We start from the raw sequence: 15284 nt of genomic DNA, 5'->3' as shown, positions 1-15284 counted from the left end.
GTACTTGTAAAGCCCCTTTCACACAGAGATTCTGGAAAATACATGGATAATTGCGTTCACACAGAAGGCACTCTAGCAATTTAACGGCAATTTCCCGGGATCAATGCGCTGTGTGAAAGGGGCTTTAATGTAATGTTTCTGTATCTGTGAGCTTGTGCATGTTTTTAGTTTAGCTGTACTTTAAGAGAGAACTGTGGATTTTTTTTTTTTCAAAATCCACAAAAGGAAGAAAAGTAGGGACAAAAGAAAAACAGAGAGACAAAATAATGCCTTCTAAAATGTCAAAAGGTGAATCTGAGGGTTTGAGTAAGGGTTATTCTGTAGTTACTATAATTATCTTGATCATCTTAAAAACAAAATGAAGTCAAAGGGAAACTACAGTTTAGATATCTAGGTAAGTGTGTGCATGTGTCCAATACCGCAGTGTGTCTCTGGGCAGCAGCTGTCCGGCACGGGTCTCTTCATAAGCACAGCTCCAGGAGCACAACTCACACTGGCCTCAGGACACAGACTCATATCACACACTGAAAGATCAAGAACGAGTCATGTTTCTCTGTTTCATTACGACACACAAAATGACCGGGCACTTCAGTACAGTGAGTGACTACTTGTGTTTTTGTTATAATTACCACAATGATACTGCGGACAGCAGTGATTAGTGGTGTTCATATCCACAGCCAGTATCTCTCCAAGCAGACACACTGGTATAGGTTCTATACAGGACTCGCACACTGCAAAACATATGCAAATTATTACTACAGCATGCCCTAATATCACAAAAAATTTTTTTTTAAATAATAATATATATTTTTTTTCTTTTTTTTTAATATACAATGCATTATAATGTGTATTTTAAGGCATTATAAATACTTGTATATCTTTGTATATTAATATAGTGTATATTTATATTATAATATAATGAATTATATATACAGGCTTCATAGAGTGTTAGAGCTTTTAGAACAGAATCTCATAAACAATGTATATTTGGGATTTTAATGTTTGATAATTAGTCATTATAATTATCTTAAATATGTATTAATTATAAATGTATTAACACGACCTTAGATTTTAGTAGCCTACACACACACACACATATATATATATTTATTTATATTTCTGTATTGTCAGCATAGAGATGGAATGTCACCTGTAGAACTGAAGTATTTATAATGTATTATTACCACACATGTAGCTGTAACAGCAGGCGTGTGCCCCTCTGACCTCCACCAGGAACTGATCTTCTCTGCAAATCGGGGCAGGGACACTTAGGCATGCCAGCGGATCACATTCTAACAGAGACCAATCAGAAGACTGACCCTTATCAACTGATCACATAAACAACCAATCAAAGAAAGGATTACATGAGCTCTTACCACATCTGTATTCGGGACAGCAGGACAGAGCGCTGTAGCCAATCACCAGCTTGTCTCCATTCTCACAGCTAGGGACTTCACTCTGACAGATGGTGAGGTTACATTCTACACACACAGACAACAGCTTTTTTTTCCATACATATTTTTGGTTCATTTTCTTGGAAGAAAAATATTGTACATTTTAAATGTGCATATCTGATTTGTTTAGTTATTTATTTGGTTGTTTGTGCCATGTCAGCATAAAAGGCCATTTTCGTGGCAAGAACAAAAAGAGGTCAATAAAATGAATAAACATATTTAAAAGGATAAAGAAGGCGATAGAGAAATATGATAATAATTTACATACAGAAAGATCAAATCTAAACATTTTGCAAGAATCTTATGAAAGTCTGTTTTGTTAACTTTTAATACTATTTAGGGATATAAATGGACCTAAAACAAATAGACATGGACTAAACTCAACCGCACAACTCCATACACCGTAGGTTGTGTGGAAAACAATAACTCCCAATGCATGTCTCTTATGCTCACCAAGGCTGCATTTATTTGCCAAAAAATATAGTAAATTTATGAAATATTATTACAATTTAAAGTAATTGCTTTCTATTTGAATATATTTTAAAAATGTATTTATTCCTGTGATGTCAAAGCTGAATTTTCAGCATCATTACTCCAGTCTTCAGTGTCACATGATCCTTCAGAAATCATTCTAATATGCTGATTTGCTGCTCAAGAAACATTGGGGCTCATTGGGGCTCAATTGGAATTTTTGTGGCAACCATGATACATTATTTCAGGATTTGAAATTGAAATCTTTTGTAACATTACAAATGTCTGGCATTTTTTATCAATGTAATGCATCCTTGCTTTTTTTCAACATGTCTTTTGAACATTAGTATAGTATGTGACATTAGCATTAGAGATGATTGCCTTCTAGCTCATAGTATATATACAAAGTACACCAAAGGTGCCAGGATGATATACTATTTCTGATGGATTTGAGAAGCATACATCCATGTGTGTTTATAGGTTTATACCACAAATCTTCTTAGGACAGCAGACTCCTTCCTCCAGCACGGCGACTGCATACTCTCCCTCCCTCTCACACAGTGGGGCAGGTTCATAACTGCAATCGGGTTCCACTGGAACCACACTACCGTTCTCCAGACACTTGAACAGACAGCAGCCACGCAGAGAGCCGTTCCACACATCACCCGGGGCACGTGGAGCACCGTCGTTATCCGTACACACTGATCACATGGCATAACATAGGGCATTATCACAAGAACACTTTATTTTGCATGCAAATGCACAGTGTGGCATTCTCACCGCATTGGTCCTCGGTGACACAGAAGGCGGAGTCCGCCCGATGCAGGATGGAACCACTTTTACAAACGCACTCCTCTCTGATAGAAGAACAGGTGCTCTCCTCGTAGTAATCTCGGTTCTGACATGTTCGGGTCTTGCATGTATTCACACAGGGTTTATATTCCTTACCAGGAGGACATTTGAGTGCTGTGAAATGAAAAAAACGACTTAAGTATACAAAAACCAGTCAAAAGTTAAGACTGAGAAATGTACATTTAGTCACATACGTTTTCAGACATTTGACTGGTAGAGTTTCTGTAAACACACTCACGGCAGAAGTTGCTTTTCCTCCAGCTGAAGCAGATCTGATGTGTGTAGCAAATGGCCACATAAGCAGCCAGGAAGTCACACTCATGCTCTTTATAATGCAGGTCACCGGCCCATATCTTATCACAGAAATTTTCTGGAGAAACCTGCAAAACGGCATTTGGAAATTCAATATATAATGGTCAAGTCATATGTACGTGTGAGTGGGAACTTACATATGGGTACACAATCCAGTGGGGATGAAATTTCTATAAATGACCCCAGAATATTAGCAAAACATAAATATTAAGTAACAGTAAGTTGTCCTTTTTCATTTAATACTTATTTTTGTATTTTATTTCAGCTTTATTTCTATTACAAAACGACGATTGATCAATAACGGAAATTATTTTTAATCGTTTTAATTTTAGTTAACAATAATAAAAAAGTTTAAAAAAGAGCAAACAATTCCTTTATATGCCGAATTATGTGTACTTAAAATGTAATGTTTATTTAATTATTTAAATCTGAACCAGCTAAATAAGATTTTAGAATTAACATAAATCTATAATTATTTAAATTAGCTTATATTAAAAGCAATGGATGTAAATGGGATGCCCACGCTCAAGCTTGTGTGTGTAGTACCTTGGGGTGACATTTAGAGAAAGGTCTCTGGTTGAGCATGGTGAAACATTTGGAGCAGTTGCCGGTGGTGCAGTTGTCTCCCACTCTGCGGAAGTAATCTGTATCCTCTGACGTATCCACCATCCATCCGTGCAGAAACATAGGAATGTCCTCAACATCCCGGACCACAGTGCCGTTGGGCAGGCGCAGGTCATCAGCTGGATTACCGTCGCAACATCCTGAGAAAGGAAACAAAATATGTTGGTAACAAAATACATCAAACACACTTACATGACCACAACTGACCAAATACAGTTTAATTGTAAAAGGCAACATAGAAAAATAAAAACACATTAGCTTTCAGAACTAAACTAAATAATATTCATACATTATCTGGATTTGGTTGGATTGTGAAAAGTAGGATAATAACTGTTTACATTTTGATGAAAGATTATAAAAGCATTTTTTTCTTTTACACAAGCATGCTCTGATTATTTGTGCAAAATAGAATCACAGATACTGAAAGGAAATTGGGTTAAATTTGATTTCATAGTTTCACAAAGTGTAAGTGCAACACACTGACCACAGAGCCCCCTAGTGGAGGTATTATCAGGAGCCGTGTACTGTAGAACCATAATGCCAGTGCTGTGGTACCACTTTATGTTGATCCCACCAGGTGTATCAATGATGTACATTGTCCCCGTGTCATCAATATGGAAGTTCTGTCTGGTAAGAGGAAGCCGGGCCGTAATCTGATTCACCGACACCTGCGTCAGATCAAACCACAACAACATATAATCATGCTTCTATGAGGTACGATTAAGAGGAGGTACGAGATGCATTCATTAATTATAATATTTCTTGAGCAGCAAATCAGCATATTAGAGTGATTTCTGAAGGATCATGTGACACTGACGACTAGAGTAATGACGCTAAAAATTCAGCTGTGCCATCACAATGTTTTTAAAACATTCAAACAGAAAACAGTTATTTTAAACTGCAATAATATTTCACAATATTGCTGTTTTTACTGTATTTTTGATCAAATAAACGCAGTCTTGGTCAGCATTAGAGACTTCTTTCAAAAGCATATAAAAAATCTTTAAGACCCCAAACTGCTGACATCTTACAGGTGGTGAACTTTGTTACCTTTCTGTCCAAGCGGTTGATCATAATTCTGTACGAGTGAGTTGTAATGTTCAGCTTCTTAAAACACAGACCGGAGGTTCCACCAGTGGGAGTCTAACAGGAAGTGAGAAAGAAAATAAGTTTGTGGCCCTGATTAGGATGATTATAGTGAATAACATTTTAACATAAATAAGCTAATACATATAACACACTTACTGGTCTTCTGATGTAGTTCACACTCTGGAAGGAAAAGCAAAGCATTTAATAGAAACATAAAGAAGCATATTTAGAAGAGACGTAGAGTGTTGGCATGGGTTTACCTCACTGGTTGGGCATTTCTCAATGTGACCGACTATCTTCTCTCTGGGCAGGTGGACCAGAATATAAGAACCGATATCATACAGAGCCACATTATTCCCATCAAATGTGATCACACGCAGGTCAGAGATTATAGAGCAGCGACCTGACAGTACACACACACACACACACACACACACACACACTTTAAAAGTCAAAACATGATCAGATAAACACTTTATTTAACATAACCAGTCTTGTTATTGATAACTAAAACTATTAAATATTGCTTAAAGTAACTGAAATAAAGCTGACATAAATACGTAAATGAAAATTAAAAAATGTTGCCTAGCCAACTAAATGAAATAATTTTTGAAGTACTAAAATCACTAACTGAAATTAAAGATATATGGAAATGACAAAAGCACATAAGAATATTACTAAAACAAAAAATAAAAGCTAATTCAAAACATTAATAATTAATTACTGGGCTTATATACTATTATATATTATAAATAAAAAATAGTATACACTACTATTCAAAAGTTTGGGGTCGCTCACCAATAGTCCAGTCATTTTAGGAAAAAAGGTTGAACAAATTGCAACAGAAGCAAACTCAACTGATTTTGTATCCTCAATATGTCCTGAGTAAGGGAAAAAAAGTCCCAAAGAATCCCATTAGGGAAAAGTTTCGAAAAAGACCCAAATATAGCCTATTCATTTTTTTTCTCACGTGAATAGGGTAAAATTTTTAACCTTTAGATATCAACATGAAAATTACTGAGTTGATTACTTATATCAAGACAAACAAAAAATGTATTAAAAGTTTTTTGAAATTGTTTGTTAACATAGACAAACGGTGCATAATCTAATTACATATGTGCTAATTTGCATAAATACCACAACAGATCTAAACATTTTTAAGAGATGGGGTTTAGGGCTGGGTCCGTGGGACTGTTTCTGGGGGACGAGTCTGAGGCAAGAACAGGAGACAATGGTAAGGAGAATGCAGAAGACAAAGTAAGTAAAATAATAAGTAAATCCCCAGAAATAGTCCCACGGACCCAGCCCTAAACCCCATCTCTTAAAAATTAATAAAGGCTGGTTTCTAAAGTACTTCTTCCTGACTCTATGTATTAATGCTCATGGGTAGCCTAAATGGGTTCCATTCAGACCTTAATATTAAGTATTTTACTGTTATATGTCAACAAGATTGAACAAGACATTTTCTACTGGCTGTACCCAATGTTTAGATCTGTTGTGGTATTTATGCAAATTAGCACATATGTAATTAGATTATGCACTGTTTGTCCATGTTAACAAACAATTTAAAAAAACTTGTAATACATTTTTTGTTTGTCTTGATGTAAGTAATCAACTCAGTCATTTTCATGGTGATATCTAAAGGTTAAAAATTTTACCCTATTCATGTGAGAAAAAAAATTAATAGGCGTATGAATAGGCTATATTTGGGTCTTTTTCGAAACTTTCCCCTAATGGGATTCTTCGGGACTTTTTTTTCCTTACTCAGGACATATTGAGGATACAAAATCAGTTGAGTTTGCTTCTGTTGCAATTTGTTCAAGGTTGACCCCCATTTTGGCTTAAAATGACTGGATTACAGGGCTGGATTTATTTGATCAAAAACACAGTAAAAACAGTAATATTGTGAAATATTATTATACTTTAAAATAACTGTTTTCTATGTGAAAATATATTTTATTTCTGTGATGCAAAGCTCAATTTTCAGCATCATTACTCCAGTCTTCAATGTCACATGATCCTTCAGAAATCATTCTAATATGCTGATTTGCTGCTCAAGAAACATTTATCATTGTCAGTGTTGAAAACAGTTGTGCTGCTTCATATTTTTGTGGAAACTGTGATTCATTTTATTTTGAGTTGAGTACAAAACCATTTTATTTGAAATATAAATCTTTTATTACATTAAATGTTTTACTGTCACTCTTAATCAGTTTAATGCATCCTTGTTGAATAAAAACACAAATTTCTTTAAAACAAAGAGAAATGTTACTGACCCCAAACTTTTAAACGGTAGTGAAGGTAATAGTAAATGAACACTGACATAAAAGTATCCATCTGAAAGTGTGTATGTCTTACATGGGCACTGCCACAGTGGGCAGCAGGGGTCTGTGTTGGTCTGGATTGGTGTACCCAGCAGGTTGCACTGTGGCTGGCTGATGTTGTATCTGCAGTGTTGGGAGGAATTATGCAGCAACAGCTGTCCATTAACACAGATGTACTCACTGCACTCATCCACGCGCAATGAATATGGAGGCTGTGTGGATACAAAACAGAGATGTTCATGAAATAGAGAGTATATAAACCCTTCTACCACCAAAAACTGCCTCGTAGAACATCAAGATTTCAACTCTATAAGGCAATTTTTACATGCTCTTAGGTAGTACGCATTGATGTGATCTGTTCTTGTGTTATACTACAACAAGTATTACAACAGATTCATCAATTATTCACTGTACAGTACCACATGTACCCATGATGGTTCCCTTCAGGCGTCAACATCCTGGCAAATGGACAGGAATGACTCAAGAACATAGGAGTTAAGGCTTGTAGAAGTGTTCACACTATGTGGATCAACTTTTAATCTTGAGGATGTGTATATTTATGGGCATGTGTGTAAATGTGTCAGAGAGATATCCAAGTCAGGGAGGGAAATGGAAGACATCAGCTCTCACTTAATACTGTTGCAACCATCACTGATATCTCACAGAAAATGATTCAACAGTAACTAAGAGGCAAAACATTTTTTCTTGGAGAACAGACACTAGGGATGAGATTTGAACGATTCTCTGATTCTGAATCTATAACTACAAGTTGTTGTATGAACAACCACTCACGAAATACACATACTTGAGTCTTATGTGCACATGAGTAACAGCTTTAATTCAGTGAGTCTGACATGACAAAAGTAATGACTTCCAATTGAGGGAGTAAGATTGACAGATTCAACTGATTCACTTAGTGAGTTCCAATTCAAACTAATTCAAACTTACAACCCATGAGATCATAACTGATCTGTGAGACTATTTGACTGATTAATTAAAAAGTCCACTGTGTATGTTTTTACAATTGCGTGCAACAGTGTGATTCCATGAATATCATTGAAAACGAAATATTCGGAATAAGTATCACCAACACTAACACACAAACTCTTACCGTGCAGGGTCCCGTGGGTATAAGGAACGGAGTAAGAACTGTTGTTATTCCGGCTGTCTCGGGCGAAGGAGAGGGTGAAGGCATCATCTCAGAGGTTGTTGAAACAGCTGCTGTAGTTGTCGAAGGCTCCTCGGTCGTCATGGAGACAGATGTTGTCTCTGTGGTGACGGTTGTTGAAGTAGGTTCTGAAGTTGTGGTCTCAGTAGTAATGACAGTGGTGGTTGTAACAGGCGGGACGGTGGTGGTAGTCGGAGAGGTCGTCTCTGGTTCGGTGGTGGCCTCGGGTGTGGTCACCACCTCTGTGGTAGAGGTAGGTAATGCTAACGTGGTAAAAAGAGTTGTGGGCTGTGTAGTGGGTGTGGCTGTTGTGGTGGGCGGAGCGGTGCTGACTATAGGGGGTTCTGTGGTTGGTGGAGAGGAAGTTGTTGGAGTTTCAGTGGACGTGGTTGTGGCCAAAGTTGAAGAGAGTGTGGTTGGTGGTAATGTGGGTGTAGATGGGCTGCCAATTAAATCATCTGCTTCTAAAGGTGTAGTTACGATTGTAGTACTGGCAGTTGTGCTCGGTGTTGCCGTTGTGGTGGAGGGAGTTGTTGTGGTTGTAGGAGCAGAGCTGGGACCTGCCGTGGTTCGGTTTGATCGGGTCACAAACATATAAGGAGTGGGGGTTGGAGCAAGTATCGCACCTGTGACAAGCACATTAGAATCAAGACAGGTAAGCTGAGACAAATCTAATTGTGTGCATAAAGGTTTATAAAAGATGATGAAATTATAGTTTCACACGTACAATCTTCTTTGTACACACACCGCCTGGTCACTTCATCCAGCAGCATAGACTTGGGACAGCGTGGAAAACAACCTTCAGCCCTAAACCAGTTTAGATAATGAAAGATATCATACCAGATGTGGATTTTTACTTTTCCTGAAGAAATTGTGATGTCTGGGTCATATTATATTGTATATTCTAAGACTAGGAAGCCTGTTTAAGACATTTTCATGACAAATAAGCACATATTCACAACAAAATACTGATATGTGTTCAGATGTTTTAATGTAATATTTTTTGTAATTGTCATTATCCTCAAAAAAAAAGTGTTTATAACCATCAACACTCAATTGTGCTTAATTGCCGTGATATACTAAACAGTGCAAAAAATGCACCCGGAAGCAGTGGTTCTCAACCTTTTTTGATTTGAAGGCTCACCCATGTAAATGATTTTTATTGATATTAATTCAATGAATTAAACAATTCATTTTGTTACTTCAGAAGTTTGAAGAACTGTGCTCTTATTGAGGGGGGAAATATATATATATTGTTAGGATTTTATTATTTTTATTTCATTATATTTGTAATATAAGAAATGCATTTTAGTTCACATAATTATTTAATGTGTTTTTAGCATTTTAATTTGATTATTTTAATCAATTAATAAATTATTAAAGGGATACTTCACCGATTAGCATTAAGCTTTGTATCAGTAGAAACCCGGTTGTATTTTCGAATGACCGTGCTCCCCTCCCTCATGACCCCCTGAGACGAGAGATTTCTGTATTGTGTGTCTGGAAAAAGACCTCTGATGATGCAAAAAAATCGCCATTTTGCGTCATCGGAGGCTTTTTTGGCCAGAGGCTCGAGACTACAGCCAGTAGTAGTAGCTAGTTCCGCATGTGTTCAACCCGCCCATAGGGGGTGGGATCTCACGATAAAACGCCGTCTTTTCAGTTTCGAGTCAACTAGTAGCCTAGTTGTATCATTTCTTCCGATACTGCCCTCTGTAACCGATCGGCTTGGGAGTGGCCTCGTAGGGCAGTGAAGCAAGTGCATTCTGGGAGTTGTTGTCTTTCATCCACATGAGCCAAAAAAAAATTGTCTGGCTTTTCTCAGTCTAGAAGGCACCAACTTCTAAAATAATTTCACATTTCTACTACATAAATGACCAAAATTTTAATAAACATTCATCTTTCCAGTGGTGAAATATCCCTTTAATTTCAATACTTTTTAGTCATCTTGAGGCCTCCCTAGAGGTCTCCGCCCCCCTGGTTGAGAACAACTGTCCTAAAGTCTTGATTTTCTTTAATATTTTTCATTTAATTTTAGAGTAAAGCATTACAATGCCTTAGCAAGCACCTTTTGTGAAATTGTCATATATATTATTATAGTATAAGCACATGCATGATCTTACGGAGGTAGAAACTGGCAGCGTGTGGCATCAGGGTCATTGCATGTTTTCACACATGGACTGGCACATGCATGATATTTCCACTCGCACATCAAGCGGTAAGGGATCACAAAACTGCTCTCTAATATGCAGGAACACAACCACCATTCACAGACACACAAAAAAATAACATTAACATTACAGAAATAGGTGAGTAAATTTTACCACATGATACTCGGAGGCTTATTCGGGTGTAGTTTCGGTGTAATATGAGTAATATGAGCAGGCTCGCATATCATTATATTAAATACTTATTCAAAATAATAATAATAAAAAAAAAACTGTCTGGGTCTGATGATAAGATGCATTGTTATTTGCAGACAGGTCTTACCCTCAATGGTAAAACTGCTGCTGATTTTGAAGTTGTACGTAAGGTCGTAGTTCTGAGCATGTGCGTGTGTGTGTGAGAGGGTGAGGAAGACGCCCTTCTGGCTGTGCAACTCAAAGGATGATCGCCCAGGTAACCATAAGCCCTGGTGGTGGATGAAGGTCGCCTGCCGTCTAAACTCTTCCCCGCTCTGCCAGTGTTCCAATCGTAACCCTCGGTTCTCAGTAACACACAGGAAGTAGTTGGGCCTCTCTGCAGACTCCAGTGAGACAACAGGAAGTCCTAAACACAGCAAAATACAGAGCGCAATATCAGCAGATGCTAGTTTTTAGACTTGTAGATTGTAATCAAATGGTACAGATGGTGTAAAAAACATTTTTTTTCAGAGGTTGGCCAATTTTGTTTCATCATCTAATAAGATGTGGGCATGTGATCAGCTGAGGACAAAAAAGAAGGAAAACCTGTCCCCACAATTGAATATGACTATACAAAAAAAATGATAATAATAATGACACAACAACAACAGCAACAATAATAATAATAATAATATGTATTATAATATTTTATTTTATTATTATTTACATAAATTGAATAAAAAAAAATACTGCAATATTGCAATAATACTATTGTATGGTCAAATAATAAAACAAGTTTTTATTAATAATAATAATAATAATAATAATAATAATAAGTATTATTGTTAGTAGTAGTATATACTCATTTATATACTTTATTGATTTATTTTATATTTATAATTATTATTATTATTATCATTATTATTATTATTTTACAGAACAACAGTAAAATTTCAATACTCATATTTATGGCTATCTACATTCCTTTGCTTTCAGACATTAAACTATAGAGCTTTTACTTTGGCGGAAAACTACTGGGAGAACTTAAAGCTTCTTTTTTGTTGACAACAGATTTATTAAAAATAATAATAATGAACAATTCTCCAAAAAAATTTGGGAAGATGGCTGCCACATGTTGCATTTTCAAATGCATGGCCCAAACTTACAGTGCTTGCAGAGATGGAGCTCGTACGGAGCAACATTTACTACAAACCAAGCTGTGCTCTGAGACACTGAAAACACCAGATCATTGTATTTCACATCAAAGCATGATTAAAACAAATGACCATTTTAGTTTCAAGCTATTTCATTTGCAATTTTTTTTAGCTTTTTTTGTTTTGTTGTTAAAGTGAAGAGTGTGTTCTCACTGGAAGCTCGGTCCTTGTACAGTCCAGTTGTCATCATGAAGTGGAAAATGGTGCTGGGTTGAGCATTGGTCCTCAGGAGGGGAAACACTTCTCCACTGCTCACGTTTGCCCCAAACACACAGACAGAGTCATTTTGCTCTGTGCTGGACAGAGTGAACGGACCCTCTCCCAACTCTAAATACACAATAATAAATAAAAAGGTTAGGGAAAGATCTTCTGGTGCTAAAAGCTGCTTCCATAATTATTCTAGGCAAATTTACAAAATAAATAATTCCCACCTTGGTTGTAATATTCACAGTCATACGCTGTTAAAAGAAACATACTTGTATTAGTGGCAATTGTATCATGAGTTTGCATGCATTATTTTACCATTACCAGCTTAAAAAGCAACATGAAATGGGATTTGGAATGCATTTAACTTCTTCACTGTGACAAACCTACAACTGAAACAGAAGCTAGAATTAGACTCTGATTATATAAACAGATCCTGACAGCAAACGCCATGCTGGGTTTGTTTAGCAATAGAAATGTATGTTTGTATACGTGTGTTAACCTACGATGACAGACAGCGTGACCGGGTCAAAAGGTGTGTGCTTGTACTCACGACACACGGTGGGGGATCTCCAGTTCACCGTGATGCCGTTTTGACAGCATTTGTGTGCATACGCTGCAATGCTGGTGCACAGACATTCACAGTCCCCCCCACGGTTGCAGTTGCAGGTGTCTGTTAGGCAGTTCTTATAAAACCAGGTCACATCTACCTGGGGGGCCACAAGGATTAGTTACGCACAATACACGGGTATCTAAAATCCCAATTAGCTCGTCAAAAACACACAATTGGTAATGCAACACACAGTCAGGACAATTGACTTTCACCTGATTGTGTTGATGGTGGAATGTTCTAGCTTTTCAAACCTATACAGCCCCCTAGTGGCCAGATTCAGAAATGCAAACCATCTCAAAGCTTCTATCAGTCGGTTCATGGCAGACAGTGTGTGTGTGTGTGTGTGTGTGTGTGTGTGTGTGTGTGTGTGTGTGTGTGTGTGTGTGTGTGTGTGTGTGGGTAAGATGTGGCCTTTTTATCTGTAGGCCAAATGTGTTGTTAAATCCCAGAGGAGAGCTGCTCACCACATTGTGACATGGAGCGAATACATCACTGTAGAGGAGGCCGCACTCTCGCTTAGCATACGGCTGTCGGCTGAGATCTCCTTCACACGGTCTGTGAACTACAAAATCGCTCTCACACTGCACACAGCACACATAATTAAAAGATTTACTGCTTAGTTAATCTAAGCATCCAAGCAAAGTGTAACAAAGTGCACAGAACAGTTATTATGATTTGACAATAGTAAAAACTATGGTTATCATGGTAAGTTAAATTATAAGGATACACAACAGTTCAAAAGCTTGGTGTCGGTAAGACTTTTTAAATGTTTTTTAAATGTTTTGAATGCTGCACACCAAGGCTGCATTTACTTGATCAAAAAAACAGTAAAAGCAGTAATATTGTGAAATATTATTAAAACTGAAAATAACTTTCTATTTTTATATATTTTTAAATGTAATTTATTCCAAAGCTAAATGTTCAGCATCATTACTCTTCAGTGTCACATGATCCTTCAGAAATCATTCTAATATGTTGATTTGCTGCTCAAGAAACATTTCTGATTATGATATTGAAAACTGTTGTGATGCCTAATATGTTGCTGGAAAATATTTTTATATCTAATAATTTGATAAATAGAAAGTTCAAAAGAACAGCATTTGTTTGAAATAGATTTTGTTACATTGTATAAATTTCACTGTCACTTTTGATCAATTCAATGCTTCCTTGCAGAATAAAAAGTATTCAAGTATTCAGTCTTACTGACCCCAGACTTTTGAACGCAAGTGTACATTTAGTGTAATCCAGTCTCACACAGTAGTATCCTAAAGCTAGGTGTCATACCTGTCCAACAGCCCAGCTGTCTCCAAAGGCCTGTGCGTTGCTGACCTCCATATGTCCGGCTGTGGTCATGTCATTTACTGTTATCATGTCAAAGTTTCCACACAAACCACTCATCTGACCCTAAAAGCAAAGTCACAAACTTTTATAATAAGAGATATGGTTCCTACAGTGTAACATTGTACTGCTCATTCAAAGAAAACAACCTCTGACCTTCCACTGGGGTCCAGCACGAATATGGACAGTTGTCTTGCGGTCCCATAAAACAGTCAGATCTTGAGCAGGGAAGTGGACCACAGTGTAGTAGCCCGCACCCCAGAGCTGAAACTCATATCCTCTCCCCACAACAGTAGATGAGCTCTGGAGGACAAGGACAAAACCACTTCGAATCAAATGCAGATTACAGTAAATACAGACTACAAGATATGCAACTCAGAAACAATTACAGTCTCATAGTTTATGAAAGGACAAATGTGCCATTAAACAGCTGAAGATGGTTATGTCTTGTACTCACAGGTTTACCAGACTTATCACTGAAGTAGATTTTGGTGAGGCCAACATAGATGAGCAGGTACTTCATGCAAACAATCCCGCTTTCGTAGCAATCTTTATTTTGAGCCATGATGGACACCTCAGTATCACCAACACTCTACATTTAGACACAAGATTAACACAAGTAAAGTGTGCATTCATTATATGACGCTTTGTCATCTCTGTTGAAAAACAACACTTCCTTAAAGGCGAACCAGCATAACCAAACAGAACCAGTGAAAAGCAAGGGCACATTAAATTGATCAAATGTGACAATCAAGACATATATAATGTTACAAAAGACTCTATTCATCAAAGAATCCTGATAATATACATATTTATATATATATATATTGTTTTCCAAAAATATGATGCAACACAACTGTTTTCAACATAAAATATAACGCCTCAATAAACGCCTAATTACTACTGCTAATTAATAGTTAGTAAGGTCGTTGTTAAGTTTAGGTATTGGGTAGGATTAAGGGATGTAAAATAAGGTCATGCAGAATAAAGTATTAATATGTGCTTTATACAGTAAGTACTAGTAAATGCTAAATATCCTTGTAATAAGCACGCCAATAAGCAACTAGTTAATTGTGAAAATTGGACCCTAAACTAAAGTGTTAACAGAAATATCTATAATCACTGATGATAATTAAGCTTAAAAATAAATTCAAAGAAAATTGTAATCATACTTTACAGAATTACTGTTTTTACTGTATAACAGACTTTTTTCATAAACATTAAAAATCTTTTTAACGGTAGTGTAGTCCCGACCCAATCGCATTCGTGTGTGTGTGTG

General features: G+C 36.8%; 1 protein-coding gene and 1 long non-coding RNA gene across 2 annotated transcripts in view; one reads left to right on the top strand and one right to left on the bottom strand.

Moving 5' to 3' along the window:
• Nucleotides 1-15284, top strand: part of LOC307159833 — a 272209-nt gene that overhangs the window by 57321 nt on the left and 199604 nt on the right. The window lies entirely within an intron of this gene.
• Nucleotides 1-15284, bottom strand: part of otogl (otogelin-like) — a gene marked incomplete at its 5' end in the record, with an annotated part of 45184 nt that overhangs the window by 9975 nt on the left and 19925 nt on the right. Inside the window, 24 exons of the mRNA XM_079874144.1 lie at nucleotides 420-524; nucleotides 630-731; nucleotides 1185-1292; nucleotides 1377-1481; nucleotides 2414-2626; nucleotides 2706-2891; nucleotides 3016-3157; nucleotides 3636-3853; nucleotides 4198-4381; nucleotides 4764-4856; nucleotides 4959-4982; nucleotides 5063-5205; nucleotides 7161-7338; nucleotides 8238-8920; nucleotides 9022-9101; nucleotides 10418-10535; nucleotides 10785-11063; nucleotides 12004-12177; nucleotides 12282-12308; nucleotides 12608-12764; nucleotides 13132-13248; nucleotides 13952-14071; nucleotides 14162-14308; nucleotides 14463-14597. Of these exons, the coding sequence (XP_079730270.1) occupies nucleotides 420-524; nucleotides 630-731; nucleotides 1185-1292; nucleotides 1377-1481; nucleotides 2414-2626; nucleotides 2706-2891; nucleotides 3016-3157; nucleotides 3636-3853; nucleotides 4198-4381; nucleotides 4764-4856; nucleotides 4959-4982; nucleotides 5063-5205; nucleotides 7161-7338; nucleotides 8238-8920; nucleotides 9022-9101; nucleotides 10418-10535; nucleotides 10785-11063; nucleotides 12004-12177; nucleotides 12282-12308; nucleotides 12608-12764; nucleotides 13132-13248; nucleotides 13952-14071; nucleotides 14162-14308; nucleotides 14463-14597 (3838 nt within the window). The remainder of the gene's footprint in view (nucleotides 1-419; nucleotides 525-629; nucleotides 732-1184; nucleotides 1293-1376; nucleotides 1482-2413; nucleotides 2627-2705; nucleotides 2892-3015; nucleotides 3158-3635; nucleotides 3854-4197; nucleotides 4382-4763; nucleotides 4857-4958; nucleotides 4983-5062; nucleotides 5206-7160; nucleotides 7339-8237; nucleotides 8921-9021; nucleotides 9102-10417; nucleotides 10536-10784; nucleotides 11064-12003; nucleotides 12178-12281; nucleotides 12309-12607; nucleotides 12765-13131; nucleotides 13249-13951; nucleotides 14072-14161; nucleotides 14309-14462; nucleotides 14598-15284) is intronic.

Source organism: Squalius cephalus, assembly GCF_949319135.1.
Source record: "Squalius cephalus genome assembly, chromosome: 6".
In the NCBI taxonomy this organism is placed as follows: Eukaryota; Metazoa; Chordata; class Actinopteri; order Cypriniformes; family Leuciscidae; genus Squalius; species Squalius cephalus.
This window is presented reverse-complemented; position numbering and strand designations above follow the sequence as displayed.